Genomic DNA, 15,509 nt, shown 5'->3' with positions numbered 1-15,509 from the left:
TAAAAATAAAAGGTCAAATGAGCTAATTATAAAGGAAACGTCGGTATGACAGCTTCTTTACATGCATTTTGACTGCGCTCAGCACCCGTACCGTAAGTGCACAATTACACGCGCAAGACAAAAAAAAGTGCGGCTGGCTTGACCGCAGTAGAGCGCCCCAGTGCACCTATTCAGTGACGTTTCAAGGTGAATACCAGAGGCTGTATTGTGTGAACCAGGGTTTTTTGCAGCTCTGTATACGGGAAATTGATTAGTTTAATCTTGCGGTTGAACCTGTCGGTGCAGCGCGTTTGCCAGCTGTTTGTTTTGCAATAGCTTATGTGAAAAGTGACAGATAATTGCGAGTGGCAGACTTTGACAAGGAAATCGGATCTCAGGTGAGTCCGGGCATCGATTTACCGTGCGATGTTTACAAACATATTTCTAAAATAATTTTATTAATAATAATAGCTACGTTTTTTAACGTGTTATAAATGACTGACCTTTGAACGTGTTAAAAGTGACTGACCTTCTAGCCTACCCCGCTACCTTTAATCCAGGTTGCCGTGGATGTGCTAATAACAGAAATGTAAGCTTCAGAGTGGTATAAAAACTGATGTTACATTGCTGTAAATGTGTCATTGTAACGAATTTCTTTGAGATGTTGTCCGTGACACACTGAAGGCATAGTGTAATCTAGTTCAGAGAGAAAACTCTGCCTGTAGTGTTTCGCATTTCAGCCCTTTACAAAGATTTATCATGGTGTAATTTCTTCAAATTACCATAGTTAGCCACTACTGGTGTTGCTTTCGGTGTTATAAAGGAGATATTTCCATAACTAAGAGACTTCTTCCAACCTGTCATCTTTGGTGAAATAAACCGAGGTTATAATAATTTAAAGTGGGACAGCATATCGAATTTAGACGTTTATGATTAACTTATACAGCAATAAACCTGTTTAAATGGCAGTGGAGTGCAGTGTAGAGTGTATTAACAAATGTGTAAGTTCAGTGTAATGACATGTTGTCTACTTCAGAATGGAATGGCAAAATTGGAGTTATGAAGATGAAATAAGTAAACATTTGAATCATTGTGTAGGTCTATTTTTTTTTTGTACAAAAACACTAAAAAATAAACAAGGTCAGGAAAATGAAGTGTCCCACTTAACCAGTCAACTTAACCAGTTAACCACTTGACCAGTATTGCCTGAAAAAATCTGGGGTTTGGTCAGGAGAGGGCTTTGAATTTTCTTCTTTCCAATATGCTTCATTTTTACTTTTAGCTATAGCCTAAAGGGAGACATCCTAAGCTTTCCATAAAAGTGTAATGTCAGGATAAATTGCAGTAAAAGTAACATTTTCTGAAGTGTCCTACTTTACCAGTATTCACCATATGTGAGGTTAATCTATTAAGTTTGGAACCCGTATTGTGAAGTGACTTTACTTTAAATTTTAAATTGAACACTTTAAATTGAAACAGTTATTTTCTCAGACAGTATGAGAAAGTTAGAATTGTTATCACTCTCGTTTGTGATTGAAGAAGTTGAGCTTCTTGCACAGTCTGAAGGAGATCTCACATTAATAATTTACATGCAGGTGTCATGCTGTTTATGGTATGTGAGGTGTGTGTAGCCTAATTGTTTAGAGATCTGTAGTAGAACCGCACTACACATGACTCATTCACTTTTTTTGGCTGTTCAGTGTGTTAATATGAGTTCACGTCTTTTTGTTGTTATGACAACGTATGCCGTCTACACCCCTCTGAAAAAAATACCATGTTGTCAGTAAACAAAAAACTTCCGACATCATGATGAACCTGCTGATAGATTCAACAGTTTCATTCTCACACTCGGGTCTAGTGTTCAACACCGTCAAAACTTCCACTGTGTTTTTAGTGCAATAATTCAAGATTTCTTAAAGTTCTTGATGTATTTTCTGCAGGCTTTATCTGACTGATGGTCAAATGGCAGAAGCTACAAAAGAAGAAGTAGATGGTGGAAATGAGGTTAATGACCCATCAGAATGGGTTGAGGATGCAACCAAGGGTTTGAAAAATGGTGAAAAACAGATGGAAAGTCCAGTCAAAGAGAAGAGTCTTGGATTTAGGATGTCGTTCAGAGAAAGTTTGAAAGCTGTCAGTAAAAAGAGCCCTATTGTATTTAAAAACAAAAGGTCAGAGAACACAGATGACCAAAGCTCAAATGCTCCATTACGACCACCGCACTCTCCAAGTAAGTGTATATCCACTAGACATGGTGAAATGTGTTGCTTTTTGTGGCAATGGCTTCTCAAGTTCAGTAGTTTAAAAGCTAAAGCAGACGTTACGGTACTTATAAAGTGTGTGAGTGTAAACAGTGCTGGTTTAACCCTAATTATAAACAACCAGGTGAACTGTTAGCCAAGAAACAGCTGCTTTTTGTTATATTTTATAAGACTTTTAATTAGCTGAAGCTCTTTGCATGTTTCTCTCTTCAGGTTTGAGCAGAGGATCTCCCTCACAATCTTCATTTCAGAGTCCAAAGGCAGAAAAGGCTTCTCTTGCCAGAACTATGTCAGGTGACTGGTCTTTGCATGTCACTAGATTCACCTCTAGACAAGTGAAAAACAATGTGTGCTATCATGACAGGAAGTGTTGATAGTAAATGTTGCGATCAATACAGGAAGGTTTGTTGCTGAAATGTTTTGTACTTTTTGGGAGTTTAAGCTTTAGTTCATAATTCATACCTGCATTTTGATTTAACTTTTTGCATATTTTTCACATATGTAAAAACAAAACACAACAACACACCTTACAATTATTTCTAAAATTAATAGAACAGTTACATGAACAAAGAATGTGTCCTCTTGACCTTCATATCATGTTTATTATATCATTAGGGTATAAGGTATAAAGAAATGTATATGAGGGTACACAAATCCACTGCATTAGTGTACATTAAGATAGATTATTCAGTTAAATATTCTCTTTAAACTATAAATGTTCATTCACTAAAAGGGTCAAATGTAGGGTAAATAGCTCACTGTATAAGTTACTGATTAAGTAAAAAGAGCTTTCATATTACATGGTCATGTTGATTTTTTTTAACTACCATTTGCTCAGTTGAATGTTATATATAATACATAAATCATCTCCAGTAACCGTTTGTGTTATTCTCAGATTCTGCAGTTGAAATAACAGGTTCATTGGCAAGGAGAGGGGCATCGATCAGGCAGAGTTTGGGTCTGGGTACTAAAAAACACAAACAAGAACCACTTGAACCTGTCACAGAGGCCATGACTCCATCTGAAGAGCAGACAGAGGTCATAGATACAGTGTTGGAGCTCAGAGACACATATACTCTGCCAGAGATACCACCTGTGCCTTTGTCAGGTGAGTGTGTGTGTGCATGTCCCTTTGCAGTTGACAAAGGATTTATAAACATCATGGTTTCAGATAAAAATTTTAATGAATGTTTTAGATATTTGGACTGGTTAATATTTTTGTTACACCAATAACTTTTGGGTCATTTGCGGTAGGGTTGTGACAGTGAGGAAATTTTCCCACCGGCTAATCGACGTGTGACAACACCGGTAATACCGGTATCACCGTGGGTGGGGGGTGTAGTTTTTCCTTGCTTTCCTTCTGTTTTTTAATAGCTTGTAAAAGCTTGTACAATTTTACTCTCACTTTCAAATTAGCGTCTATTAGCGTCAAGCAGTTGTTTGTTTTTAGTTCGTTTGATTTTTCCCTCTTTTCCTCACTTTACTTCACTTTTAAATAGCTTAAAAACGCGGTGCACATTTTACTTTCACTTTTAAATTAGCGGCGCGTCTATTAGCGTCAAGCAGTTGTTTGTTTTTAGTTCGTTTGATTTTTCCCTCTTTTCCTCACTTTACTTCACTTTTAAATAGCTTAAAAACGCGGTGCACATTTTACTTTCACTTTTAAATTAGCGGCAATTCGGCGTCAATTGCTTGAATTCAATTCAAGCAACAAAATACAACGTAGAACATAGAACTTTTATTAACAAAATGAATAAAACACCATGCTTATATGCATAATATAAAATAACAAATAACTTACACAAAGTTTAGGTAGCAAACTGAAGATCAGTAAACACTGTGAAACCAAATAAATAAGAAACGTAAGTTATTAGCAAAAACGAATAAGAAAGCTTGGAGACACGGCATACTTGATGTAAAAAAAAAATACAGTTTAAATAAATAAAAATCAGCAAACACTGTGGAACCAAATAAATAAGAAATTAATGTTTAAAAAACGTCCAATATCACCTTAGATAAATGGCAGAAGTCAACAGGCTTTTCAAAATCCAAAATATTTTTAAAACAGGCACTTTTGCATGTCGTTTTGAAACTCTTCTGCCATCGTCTTGTCTGTCTCACCCCACTCTTCTTGTCAGCTTCTCCTCATGCGACTGTCGGCACGCTGCATTGAGCAGCCGCATTCAGTTTAATTGTATTGTCTGTTCTCTAACTGAACTAAATTATTTTTATTACTTTAAAAAATCAAAACGACGGTGGGGGCGGTGCCGCGGTGGGCAAATGACATAACCGCACACCGGTAAAACCGTCAACACCGTCTATCGCAGCAACCCTAATTTGCGGTACTCAATTTATATATACTTTTCTAAATATCACCTTTAAAAAGTTTGCTCTTAGCGAGGGTCTTTACACAGTATGGGGCCCACCTTTACCATTTTGTCTGGGTTCCTGTGAATTCAAGCAGTGAATCTTCTCTGAATTGAAATGAGGTCATAAAAAGGCATGCCAAAATTGACTTTATAAAAATGCGGTTAAAAATGGGTTTATATGGTGTATAACCACATGTCATGCTGAACAACAATCCACATATACACTACCGTTCACAACCGACACAACTCATGTAGTCATCTGTATTATAATATTTTGCTTTTTGTTCTCCTTTTTTCTGTTATTTTCTGCAGTAATGGAGATTAACAAACTGATAGATATGGAAGTTTTAGAGAAGGCCTACGTGAATCTACTCTCACTATGCCTGGAGTTTCAGAAGGAGCATCAAGCTCTGGATCAAGAAGACTATCCCATCGAACTAGTCAATAAAGAGAAAGATCTCAGTCTGCTCTATGGCACATTAAGGAACAAAATGTTTGTCATTGTACGCAACTCCAGTGCTCTTCCCTCACGCAATAAAGAGCTGCTGGTGTATGTAGCATACATTATTCTGGAGGAAGAGAAGAGACAGGGAGAGCCAGGAGCGATGCAGGGATGGAGGGAAGCATGGAGGGATGCGGTACTAAACGGGGTTCAAGATACACTGAAGAAAGTTCATCTGGACAGCCGTGAGCAGAACGCTTCCTGGCTGGCAGTGCATCTGGGGCTTCTGGGTAAAGCTGTGGTGGAGGATTTGGAGAGAGTGAAGACTGAGCTTCAGAGCTCATATCCAGAAGACTTTAATGTGTTTGAAACCTATGTGTCCTGCTATCACGAGGCTGTCGGAGAGCATCTAAAGAAACTTCTGGAAAAGGTGACAGAGCTGAAAGATTACTATGCTCTTCTAGAGTTCATTATTCATCGCTACCCCAGGTGAGGTTTTCCTCAGTTTAGATTTAGTTTTTCTAAATACAGAAGGTCAATATAATTTAAAACCCTTTTTGATATTCAAGCAAGCATGCTGATTCGAAACTGTATGAACTATATTTTTGAGACACACAAAAGGTGAATTTTTGAAGAATATCCTGGCTGTTTGTTCCATATTATAAAAAGTGAATGTCAAGTTTGGAAATGATAAAAAAAAAAAATACCATAAAAGTATCATAAAATACATATTTAATTATTTAATTTACAGTACCATTCAAAAGTTTGGGGTTGGTAAGACAACATTTTTTTATGTTTCTTATGCTCACCAAGGCTCCATTTCTGGATCAAAATACAGTAATATTGTGAAATTACAATTTAAAATAGGCCTAAATGTTTTCAATTTTAATATATTTTAAAATGTAATTTATTCATGTAATGCAAAGCTGAATTTTCAGCATCATTACTCCAGTCTTGAGTGTCACATGATCCTTCAGAAGTAATTTTAATATGCTGATTTGCTGCTCTAGAAGCATTGCTTATTATTATCATGGTTGAAAACAGTTGTGCTGATATATTTTTCTTTCAGAATTATTTGATGATTAAAGAGTTCAAAACAAAAGGATTGAATATAAATCTTTTGTAACATTCTAAATGTATTTTTGGTCACTTTTGATCAATTTAATGCATCTTTGCTCAATTAAAGTATTAATTTCTTTCTAAAAAAAAACATCTTACTGACGCCAAACCGTTGAACAAAAGTATATATTTGAGATCTTCTGAAACTATACAATAGCTTTGCATGACAATTTTTCAGTCATCGTTTACTTAAAGGTGGGGTAAGCGATTTTTCAAAAATGCTTTAGAAAACTGATTCGGGCCGACTAGCAAAACAAACTTGTAGCCAATCAGCAGTAAGGGGCATGTCTACTCATGATGTGGAGGCGAGAGCGTTCAGTGCTCAGGTTAGCGAGCCGAGCGACAGAAAGATAGAGATGGCGGATAAAAAACAAGCCAGCCGAGCGACAGAAAGATAGAGATAAAAAACAAGAGGAAAACATCTGCGGAACAAAAGAAGGCTTAAGGCAATAAGGCAAGAAGTAGGACCCGTGTAAATATCGGATCAGCTTTCCAGCACTGGAGAGAACTCAAGGAGCGGAAGGCCTGCGATCGGACGCCGATGTTGCTTTGTTTCTTCTCGATAGGTGAGTAACACCGTGTCTGCACCGCAACAACTAAAGTCTGTCTAGTACACTGGACTACACAAAGCGACTGTTGAAAATAATTTGAAATTTGTGTCAATACGTCATGAAGCAGTTTTCTGTCGGGGATTTGTCGTGCCCTGCCGTGCCGCATCCAGTGTAGACCATAGATATGTATATATATCTATGGTGTAGACAGCATCACTGATTATAATGAGTCCGGAGCTATCAAAATAGGGGCGAGACCCTTTTGGGGTAGGGGCGTGTTTGTTTTGGTGATTTCAAATGTCAACATTGGCTACCAGAAATCTCTTACCCCACCTTTAAACACCACGTCAGTTTTCATTTCAATGGCATTTGATCCGTGAACCAATTAGCATTTGATGTCATTGACATTAAACCTGGAGTTTCACTGGATTCACATTCTCATTCACACAAGCCAATCAAAAGACTGATCTACTGTGTCAATCAGAGGCTTTTCAGATGAATGTCCAGAGCTCCAAACATCCACTTCTCAAATTGTGAAAGGTCAAGTGTTTTTAAAGGGTTAGTTCACCCAAAAATGAAAATTAGTCCATATATTACTCACCCTCAAGTCATCCTAGGTGTATATGACTTTCTTTTTTCAGACGAATCCAGTCGGAGTTATATAAAAAATTGCCTTTGATCTTTCAAGCTGTTTCATGGCACTCAGCGTGTGTTGCATGCATCAGTCCAAAAGAAGCTAAATAAAAAGCGCCCATCCATAAAAAAAGTGTCTCACACGGCTCCGGGGGGTGAACAAAGGCCTTCTGTAGCGAATCAATGCGTTTTTGTAAGAAAAAAAATCCATATTTAAAACATAATAATCACTTTAATGTGTAACATTGTAACATTAAAGTGATTATTATGTTTTGAATATGGATATTTTTCTTACAAAAACACATCGATTCGCTACAGAAGCCCTTTGTTCACCCCCCGGAGCCGTGTGAGACACTTTTTTTATGGATGGGCGCTTTTTATTTAGCTTCTTTTGGACTGATGCATGCAACACACGCTGAGTGCCATGAAACAGCTTGAAAGATCAAAGACAATTTTTAATATAACTCCGACTGGATTCGTCTGAAAAAAGAAAGTCATATACACCTAGGAAGACTTGAGGGTGAGTAATTTATGGGCTAATTTTCATTTTTGGGTGAACTAACCCTTTAAATGACCCAAACACAGTTTTGGTTCAGTGTGATGACTAGCTCATCTTGATTTATTCCAGCCGTCTTCAATCCTTATATGGATACTCATTTGTGATCCAGTTGATGAGATTCATTTTGAAGAACTTGGTTTCAAAATAATGCACAGAACCATATATTTAATGGATATCCCTTGAGAGTTGAGAGACATGTTTTATGACAGATTATGAGATTTATGATTATAGATGTGACTTTTAAAGGTTATGATTATGGCTTTAATTATGAATTTAATTGCTGTTTCCATAGTGAGAAGGTAATGGGAAGCAGCTCTCTGCAGCCTGAGTTGAAGGAAGATCAGAGAGTGCTGACACTGGACAACGATTTCCTTAATCAGATAAAAGACAAATACTGTGCTTGCTTACAGGTAGCATAAAAGCATATTTGTCATCTGAGATAACACTAGTAGTGAGATCGTACTGACAGTATGATGTCAGATGATATCTGAGAGTTTCTGAATTCAATGTAATCTGTGCTCTTAACAGGCTGACATGAAAACATCACTCAACAGAATTATTGAGTTGGAGAATGAGGAAATGTGGAGAGAAAAGAGAAAACCAGTGATTGATGTGGGAATCTACAGCTCACACATTGACATGGACATCTGGACTGTAAGACTGCAGACTTTCATAATTAGCTCACCTTAACTCAGTTTTACATGGAAGTAAAATGAGCGTTAAAGCAAAGTCCTTTGATTTCCCATTTATACTGCCACAAACTCACGAGGGCATTTGTTTACCAATAGAGGGCAGTATTGGACATGTATTTTAACTAACTAATAGTGGTCCCAAAACTAATTAGGAAACTTATGCTGTCTTCACATGCTATTAGAAATTTCCTGCTTCACATTTATGAAGTTGTAATTATGAGTTCATGATCAAGCATGTTCAAGTGCTTTGTTGTCTATGTAAGATCAGTACATTACCAATGCATCATTTGTGTGCAGATGCCACTTGGTTTCAATATTTTTTAAATCTAATTTGATGCCATTTAGACATTTGTAAGTGGTTTAAGTGCCTAAATCTTTTCGAGGACACTGTAATTAAAAAACAGCACAAGGGGGCAAAACACATTTATGTTGTTTTCTTTCCCAGAATATTAAAGGGCATGTACAAGGATCCAGAAGAATCGATGTGAACCTTGAGCAGAAGGTTGTGCGTTCCTGTTTGGAGGAACTGAAGACCTTTCCAAAACGGTTTGTGATAAATAACTACAGTAACATGCTAATTGGAAGTCAGTTTTGTAAATCTACAGCTCTAAAAGCTTCTGTAGTCTATATTTTATGTACAGAGGACAACTATTCAAGTTTCTTTCACTTAACAGCTGTTATGTGCTAATTTTTATGTTTATTATAGTAAAAAAGATTGGCATATCATTTCCCAGTTTCTTTTTGCCAATCTATACATATGACACACCTTTCCCGTAGACTTGATCAAAACCACATCCCATGAAACACATTTCCATGTTTATTTCTCCTCAATAATATCTAATAAATTAAGTCATTGGTTTATTTTTAGTTTTATTGCATAGAATTTGGGCAGTATTTAATTATTTTTGTTTGTTTGTTTTATTTCTCTGTATGACTGGTTGTGGTTATTTGTAGGTTTGAGTCAGCGTTTGTTGAGTGGAGCAGTCCTCTGTCTAACTCCTCTCTCTGGGCAGAGTATCACATCAGCTACATCAACAGCTTTAGTGCCCTGAAGTAAGTCATTTACACAACACACTGCCCAAACGTCATTTTCATTGAAAATTCTTTTTTTCAAGTGTTTGGGAGGAGCAGAAATATTATATAGCTAGCCGCATTAGTCTAGTTCAATTATTTCACGAGCACCCATTCAGAAAGATTTTGTGTTTACAAAGCCAGGAGGTCTTTAATAGACAGAGAAAAGGTATTTGTTACCATTCACATTTATATCAATGGAAGAATTTTAATTTGATCTTCTAATCTTATCTCATAATCGCTCAGTTTAGGTACCAGCTGTTTTTGAGCAGTCATTTTAAATGTCATGAATAAAAAACAAACAAACATAACAATCAGTCACGTGATTTCTTGGAATTTGTGCTATATAGAGGCAGTCAGGCAGTTGGCAGGGGAAGTCCTTGATAGTGGGGAATGCCAGAATGATGGAAACCACTGGATGTGCATCTCCAAAACTTAAACCAAAGACCTTGGGCTATTCTAACTAAACAAGGGAGTTCTAACAGAGAGAGAGAGAGAAAAAAAAAAGATTTTCATAAAATTAAGAGATTTTAGATATGAATACATTATTACATTTTTCTTAAATATTACAAAGCAGAAAACACTGTATTACAGTACAGTTTTATTATGGTAAATTAATCCTCTCTGCTTTGTTGTTAGGCAACCAGAAACCCTTAAGTTTATTAGCTGTAATCCAATCCATTTGCCAAATGTGAATCACTACCAAAAGTTTGGGGTCACTAAGATTTTTGTACATTTTTCATGAAATTAATACTTGTATTCAGGATCATAGTTTCCACAAAGAAAGCAGCACAACTGTTTTCAACACTGATAATAATAAGAAACGTTTCTTCAAATATAAAAAATGTTTCTTGAGCAGCAAATCAGAAGGACCAAGTGACACTGTAGACTGGAGTAATGGCAGCTGAAAATTCAGCTTTGGCATCATAGGCAATTATAATTTAAAATATATTCAAATAGAAAACAGTTATTTTGAATTCTATTATTATACCACAATATTACTTTTTTACTGTAAATTTGATCAAGTAAATGCAGCCTTTGTGAGCATAGGGCACTTCTTTTAAAATAACATAAAAAATCTCACATACCCCAAACTTTAGAATGGTAGTGTTACACTAACAAACTAGCATACACTAACAAGTATTTATTCATACATATTTGTATGTATTTCATGTATGCGAACTAAATGATTTTGAGGTAAACGTTGGTGTTTCTTTTATAATACTATTGTGATTTTTTATTTATTTATTTTTTTATTTTTTGCACTTTTTGTATGCCAGTCTATAGTTCTTTCTAGAAGAATTAATCTTTGGATATAAAGATTGAACAAAATATAAACACATTTTGTTATTCTGCTTTTTATTTTACAACTGGACATAATTGACATAAAGAGCAAAATACAAACTGCAAACAGACAAAACCCACATTTTATAAACTATTTAGGCCTGGGCGATAAAACGGTATTGATATTTATCGACGGTACACCATCATCGATAACGCTCGATATAGCACACGATAGTTTCACGCTTTTTTCATTTAAAGGCGCGTGTTATGAGTGACAACAGAACACACAAACATGCTGAAATGAGTGCCTGTGATGAGGAGACTGTGAATTAAAAAAATTAAAATATTAGTTGAATTTAAAATAAAAATGTGCATTCGAATGCAAAAACGGTGTAGGCCTTTTTGAATTTTAGGTGTGCGTCAAGGAGCCTCAGCGGCGCACGAGATGCAGTGATGATGATTTAAGTGTCGTTGTTGCATTTTAATGTTTTTGTTAGTTTCTCCATTTGAACCCACAAGATGCGCCGCTGCTGAATTTTTCATTGAAAATATTAGAGAAATATAGAAGCTCAATGCAGAGAAGATATTGGTTAGGTTAAACCCAAAACCAAGCCATTCACACAGAACGTATATTCGGCGCATTTTTGAGACGCACAACTGACTGTTGCACTCACGTCTCGCACAAGAGATCACAAGAGAAAATCATGTAAAGTTAAATAGAAAGAGGTTCAACTTTTAGAAAACATGGTTTTATTCCATTCCACTGCGTCTCATATGTTTTTAAAAGGCAGTTGTGTGATCGGCGCTTTGTATTAAGCTATGCATAACTACATGATGCTGTTTTGTTCATAATTGTTTATGCAATTTACGAAATCATATTTGATTTATAAATATTAGTTTAGAGGGTATGCACTTTTTTATAGACAGTCGTTATTTCATTGCATTGAATAAAAAATGTAATGAGGTGCATTATTTTGCTCATTGCGCCCTCCTGTGGCCTCAGGAGACAGGCCAAATGTTTCCTTAACACTTATTTAATCTGCATATAAAATATAAGGAGATATTTGTTTCAATTTTATTTTGTGTTTGACTGTTAAAACTAAAATAAGGTGTTGTTTTTTCTTAATAAATTGGGTAAATTAAAAATACAGTGGTTACATTTAAACCTTTTTTCTACTGCTCTTTGTTTAAGAAAGGTTATAAAAAATTTTCTATAATTATCGATACCAAATGATATGAAACATTATATCATGATACATTTTTTAGCTATATCGCCCAGCCCTAGGTTCTCTTTTTTACAGCTGACACTACAATACTATAATACTATATCATTTCAATATTTTTTTTTCTCCAGAGAGCACATGGAGAGCTATCAAGACACCTGCCCGATTCAGCTAGGGCTGGTTCAAAACGAAATAGATGGACTGACCACCAGATTGAGTCAAGGTGTGATGGAGGACTTCAAAACAGATGTCAAGGTGTGAGCTTCTGAAATGCACACTTTTCTCATTGTTAAACAATGGCAGTAGTTTGAGAGTCACACCAGACTCTCAGTGTCATGCAGATTGTAACAGGCAAACAACCTTTATGAAGTATTTATTTTAATACAAATCAATACCATATATGTGCAGGATTCTTAAAGTAAATAAATCACTGAAGTATAGAAATAAACAATAATGTATGTGATTATGCAACTGGAAATTGATAATTAACTGAATGTATATGTTTGATAGTGGAGTGAGTTAATATTAAGTAATAAAGAGCTTCTGTTTGTAGCCTTTCCTCAGGAGACAAATGACAGGGAAATGGTTTTCATTTGATGAAGACTTTTCAAAGCTGATCAACAGAACTGAGACTCTTTCTGATCAGAGCAAGTACATGACCCCAAAACATAAACAGGTGAGAGTGCCAACCAGTTTGCTTCATTAATATACACATACATTAATGTAACCATTCTGCTACAACTTGAGAGACTGTTCCCTCCTGCTGGAATGACCTGCCAAACTCAATCCAAGCAGCTGAGGCCTTAATCATTTTCAAGAAACGGCTAAAAATACATCTCTTTCATCTTTATTTGACCCTCTAACTCTAGCACTCTCTATGCTATTTCTATTCTAACTACTTGTTTTATTTAAAAAGAAAGAGCCTTTAACACTAGCATTCTCTGTTCTTTCTACTTATTTTCTTTTTATTTATTATAAATAATGACCTTCTAACACAAGCATTATCTATTCTTTTTCTGTTCTATTGACTTATTTTTATTTAAAGGGGTCATGATGTTGCTAAAAAGAACATTATGTTGTGTATTTGGTGTGATGACGAAGCAGATATCATCCTCTTTTGGAAGGCCAACCAAAGTAGTTTCGCTTTCACAACGAAACACACAGCGCCTTCACGACTTGGCGGCGGGAACAACAATACTACAGCGAGAATAAAAGTTACGCCTTCTTTCTTTGCGTGAACATTTGGGCTGCATTATGCAAATCTTCCCACACAGTGACGTAGATATGTGGGGGTGTGTTTAAACGAGGCGTTTTAGGTAGGCGTGGTTGACTCTTAACTTTTATAAAGAATATCTCTTTGGGTTTGAGACTTTAGTCTTTGCAACTTTAGGGATCTGATCTATTCACGAACAGCTTGTAACACTCCAAAGAGAAAGGAAAATTTGAAATCGCATCATATGACCCCTTTAAAAATGAGCCTCTAACACTAGCATTCCCTATTTTTTTTCTATTCTATCTACTTGTTTTCTTTTTATTTATTCTAAAAACAAAACCAGCAAACAAAAAAAAAACCTTGCTACATATACGTTATGTATGCTAAGTTAGGCGAAACCCCGCCCCCCACTGTCCTCTTTTCAGAAAACTAAAATATGGGCACCCTATTGAGAGTGCCATCTCTGGCATCTCTGGCTCATGTTCTCTGCTGTATCTATATTTTTTCTGTTTTTCCACTGTTTATGTCTCTTTAGGCTTTTGTGAACAAAGCTCACTTTTTTGTGGTGAAGGAATATGTCTCTCAGCTTATGAAGAATAACTACTCATGCAAAAACAGGAAGAATGAGACAGCTGCCACTAAGATAACAAATCAGTGGGAGGAACTGAAGAAGATTTTCCAAGATATGGTACAGTACAATCTCCATAATGCAACTCTGTACAGCTGTGCTTTTTCATCAGAACATCCTAATATATTCCTTACCATATTATTTTCTGTAGAACTCAACCTTAGATTGGCTCCATCCAGTCGGGAACCAGCTGAGCATGATCATTGGGTGCAAAAAAAGTGATGTAAAACAACATTTACAACCATTAGTTAATAACTATCCAGACATCAGGTGAGAGTCATATTACTTGCTGTAGATTTACAATTTCTGTTAATTTAACATTGTTAATTTTACTTTAATTGAAAGTTTTACCCATTTCAGGAAGAGTCATCTCTCAGCTGTGCTGTACTTCCGGGGAATTATAAGAGGCAGGGAAAAGCATACTATACTACAGCGGCTGGCAGAGCTGAAACAGAGCTCTGGGAATACAAGGAATAAAGAGCAGGCTCTCTTTAGTGAGATTCAAGCAGCAGTTAACACAGACTGCATGGCTGGTACACCCTTCTCCTGTTTGTCCTTCACTGTACCAGACAGCTAATGCACTTCATTTGATTTGAAGTGGACAAAATCATTGTTTGAAAGCGACCATATGTCTAATTCAAAGTATGAGCAATACTAATATATTATGAGCAATAAGGAATGTTCTCATGCCTCTTGTGAATCCCTCATGGTCTTGAAACTGTTGCTTTTTTGGAGAAAATAGATGAGGCAAAAAATGTTTTTAGTATGTTGTGATCATACTTATGCCATTTGTTAATGTTATTAGTAAATAATGATAAAATACTACTAGGCCTTGATAATGTGATATTTCTAGATGCCACATTCTAGTCAAAAATGCATGCTGGTTTCAGTAATCCTCTACAAACAGCTATAAGCTCACATTCAGGTCATGTTAAATTGATGTCTTTCTGATTGTCTTCACTCAGAAATGACTTCTTACAGAAATACAAATAAGTTGTAAAAGTTGAGAACCTTATCAAAACATCTTCTGTACACCACCAGAGGTCTCTATAACACTGCAGGCTGATGTTGTGTCAAAAGCCCCTGATCTTTTCGAAGATGGAACATGTTTCACTTCCCAAATAAAATATGTTTTCATTTGTTCTCCAAGTATTAGGCTACAGATGATGAAAAGCAGTCTGCACCGCTTACCTTACAGGGCGACATAAACGAAATAAAAAGGCCATGTCTGTGCTCATGGCCGTAACCAGGGTTTGAAAATTAGAAAGGTCTGGGGTGGGGTTAAGAATTCACACATCTGAATATTTGGGTTAAAGTGTTCTGGAACAGTGTTGTAAATACAACGTAACCACTGATTTCTAGTCGTGTCCATTTTTGGAAAGCCAAACAAAGTAGTTTCGCTTTCACAACGAAACACAGCGTCACACACGGCGGCCTAGAGTGAGCGGCGGCGGCCTACAGTGAGCAAAGGCCGGGGGCAAGAGT

General features: G+C 36.2%; 1 protein-coding gene across 1 annotated transcript; it reads left to right on the top strand.

Moving 5' to 3' along the window:
* Positions 1-192: 192 nt before the first annotated feature.
* LOC107678513 (exocyst complex component 3-like protein 4) lies at positions 193-15,298 on the top strand. Its single transcript, XM_016473787.1, has 14 exons — positions 193-377; positions 1,920-2,209; positions 2,454-2,534; positions 3,136-3,348; positions 4,922-5,540; positions 8,206-8,323; positions 8,442-8,567; positions 9,051-9,151; positions 9,560-9,658; positions 12,315-12,438; positions 12,737-12,859; positions 13,932-14,084; positions 14,176-14,294; positions 14,385-15,298. The coding sequence occupies exons 2-14, from the start codon at positions 1,942-1,944 to the stop codon at positions 14,599-14,601; spliced, it is 2,361 nt and encodes a 786-aa protein (XP_016329273.1). The 5' UTR covers positions 193-377; positions 1,920-1,941; the 3' UTR covers positions 14,602-15,298.
* The last annotated feature ends 211 nt before the right edge of the window (positions 15,299-15,509 follow it).

Source organism: Sinocyclocheilus anshuiensis, unplaced genomic scaffold (assembly GCF_001515605.1).
Source record: "Sinocyclocheilus anshuiensis isolate Anshui unplaced genomic scaffold, SAMN03320099.WGS_v1.1 scaffold536, whole genome shotgun sequence".
Taxonomy (NCBI): Eukaryota; Metazoa; Chordata; class Actinopteri; order Cypriniformes; family Cyprinidae; genus Sinocyclocheilus; species Sinocyclocheilus anshuiensis.
This window is presented reverse-complemented; position numbering and strand designations above follow the sequence as displayed.

Bases quoted from the DNA above. Each gene is read 5' to 3' on its own strand.
- LOC107678513 (XM_016473787.1), top strand. From the start codon at position 1,942: ATGGCAGAAGCTACAAAAGAAGAAGTAGATGGTGGAAATGAGGTTAAT. The intron at 2,535-3,135 runs GTGACTGGTCTT...TGTTATTCTCAG, and splicing joins TCTTGCCAGAACTATGTCAG to ATTCTGCAGTTGAAATAACA. The intron at 12,439-12,736 runs GTGTGAGCTTCT...TTCTGTTTGTAG, and splicing joins ACTTCAAAACAGATGTCAAG to CCTTTCCTCAGGAGACAAAT.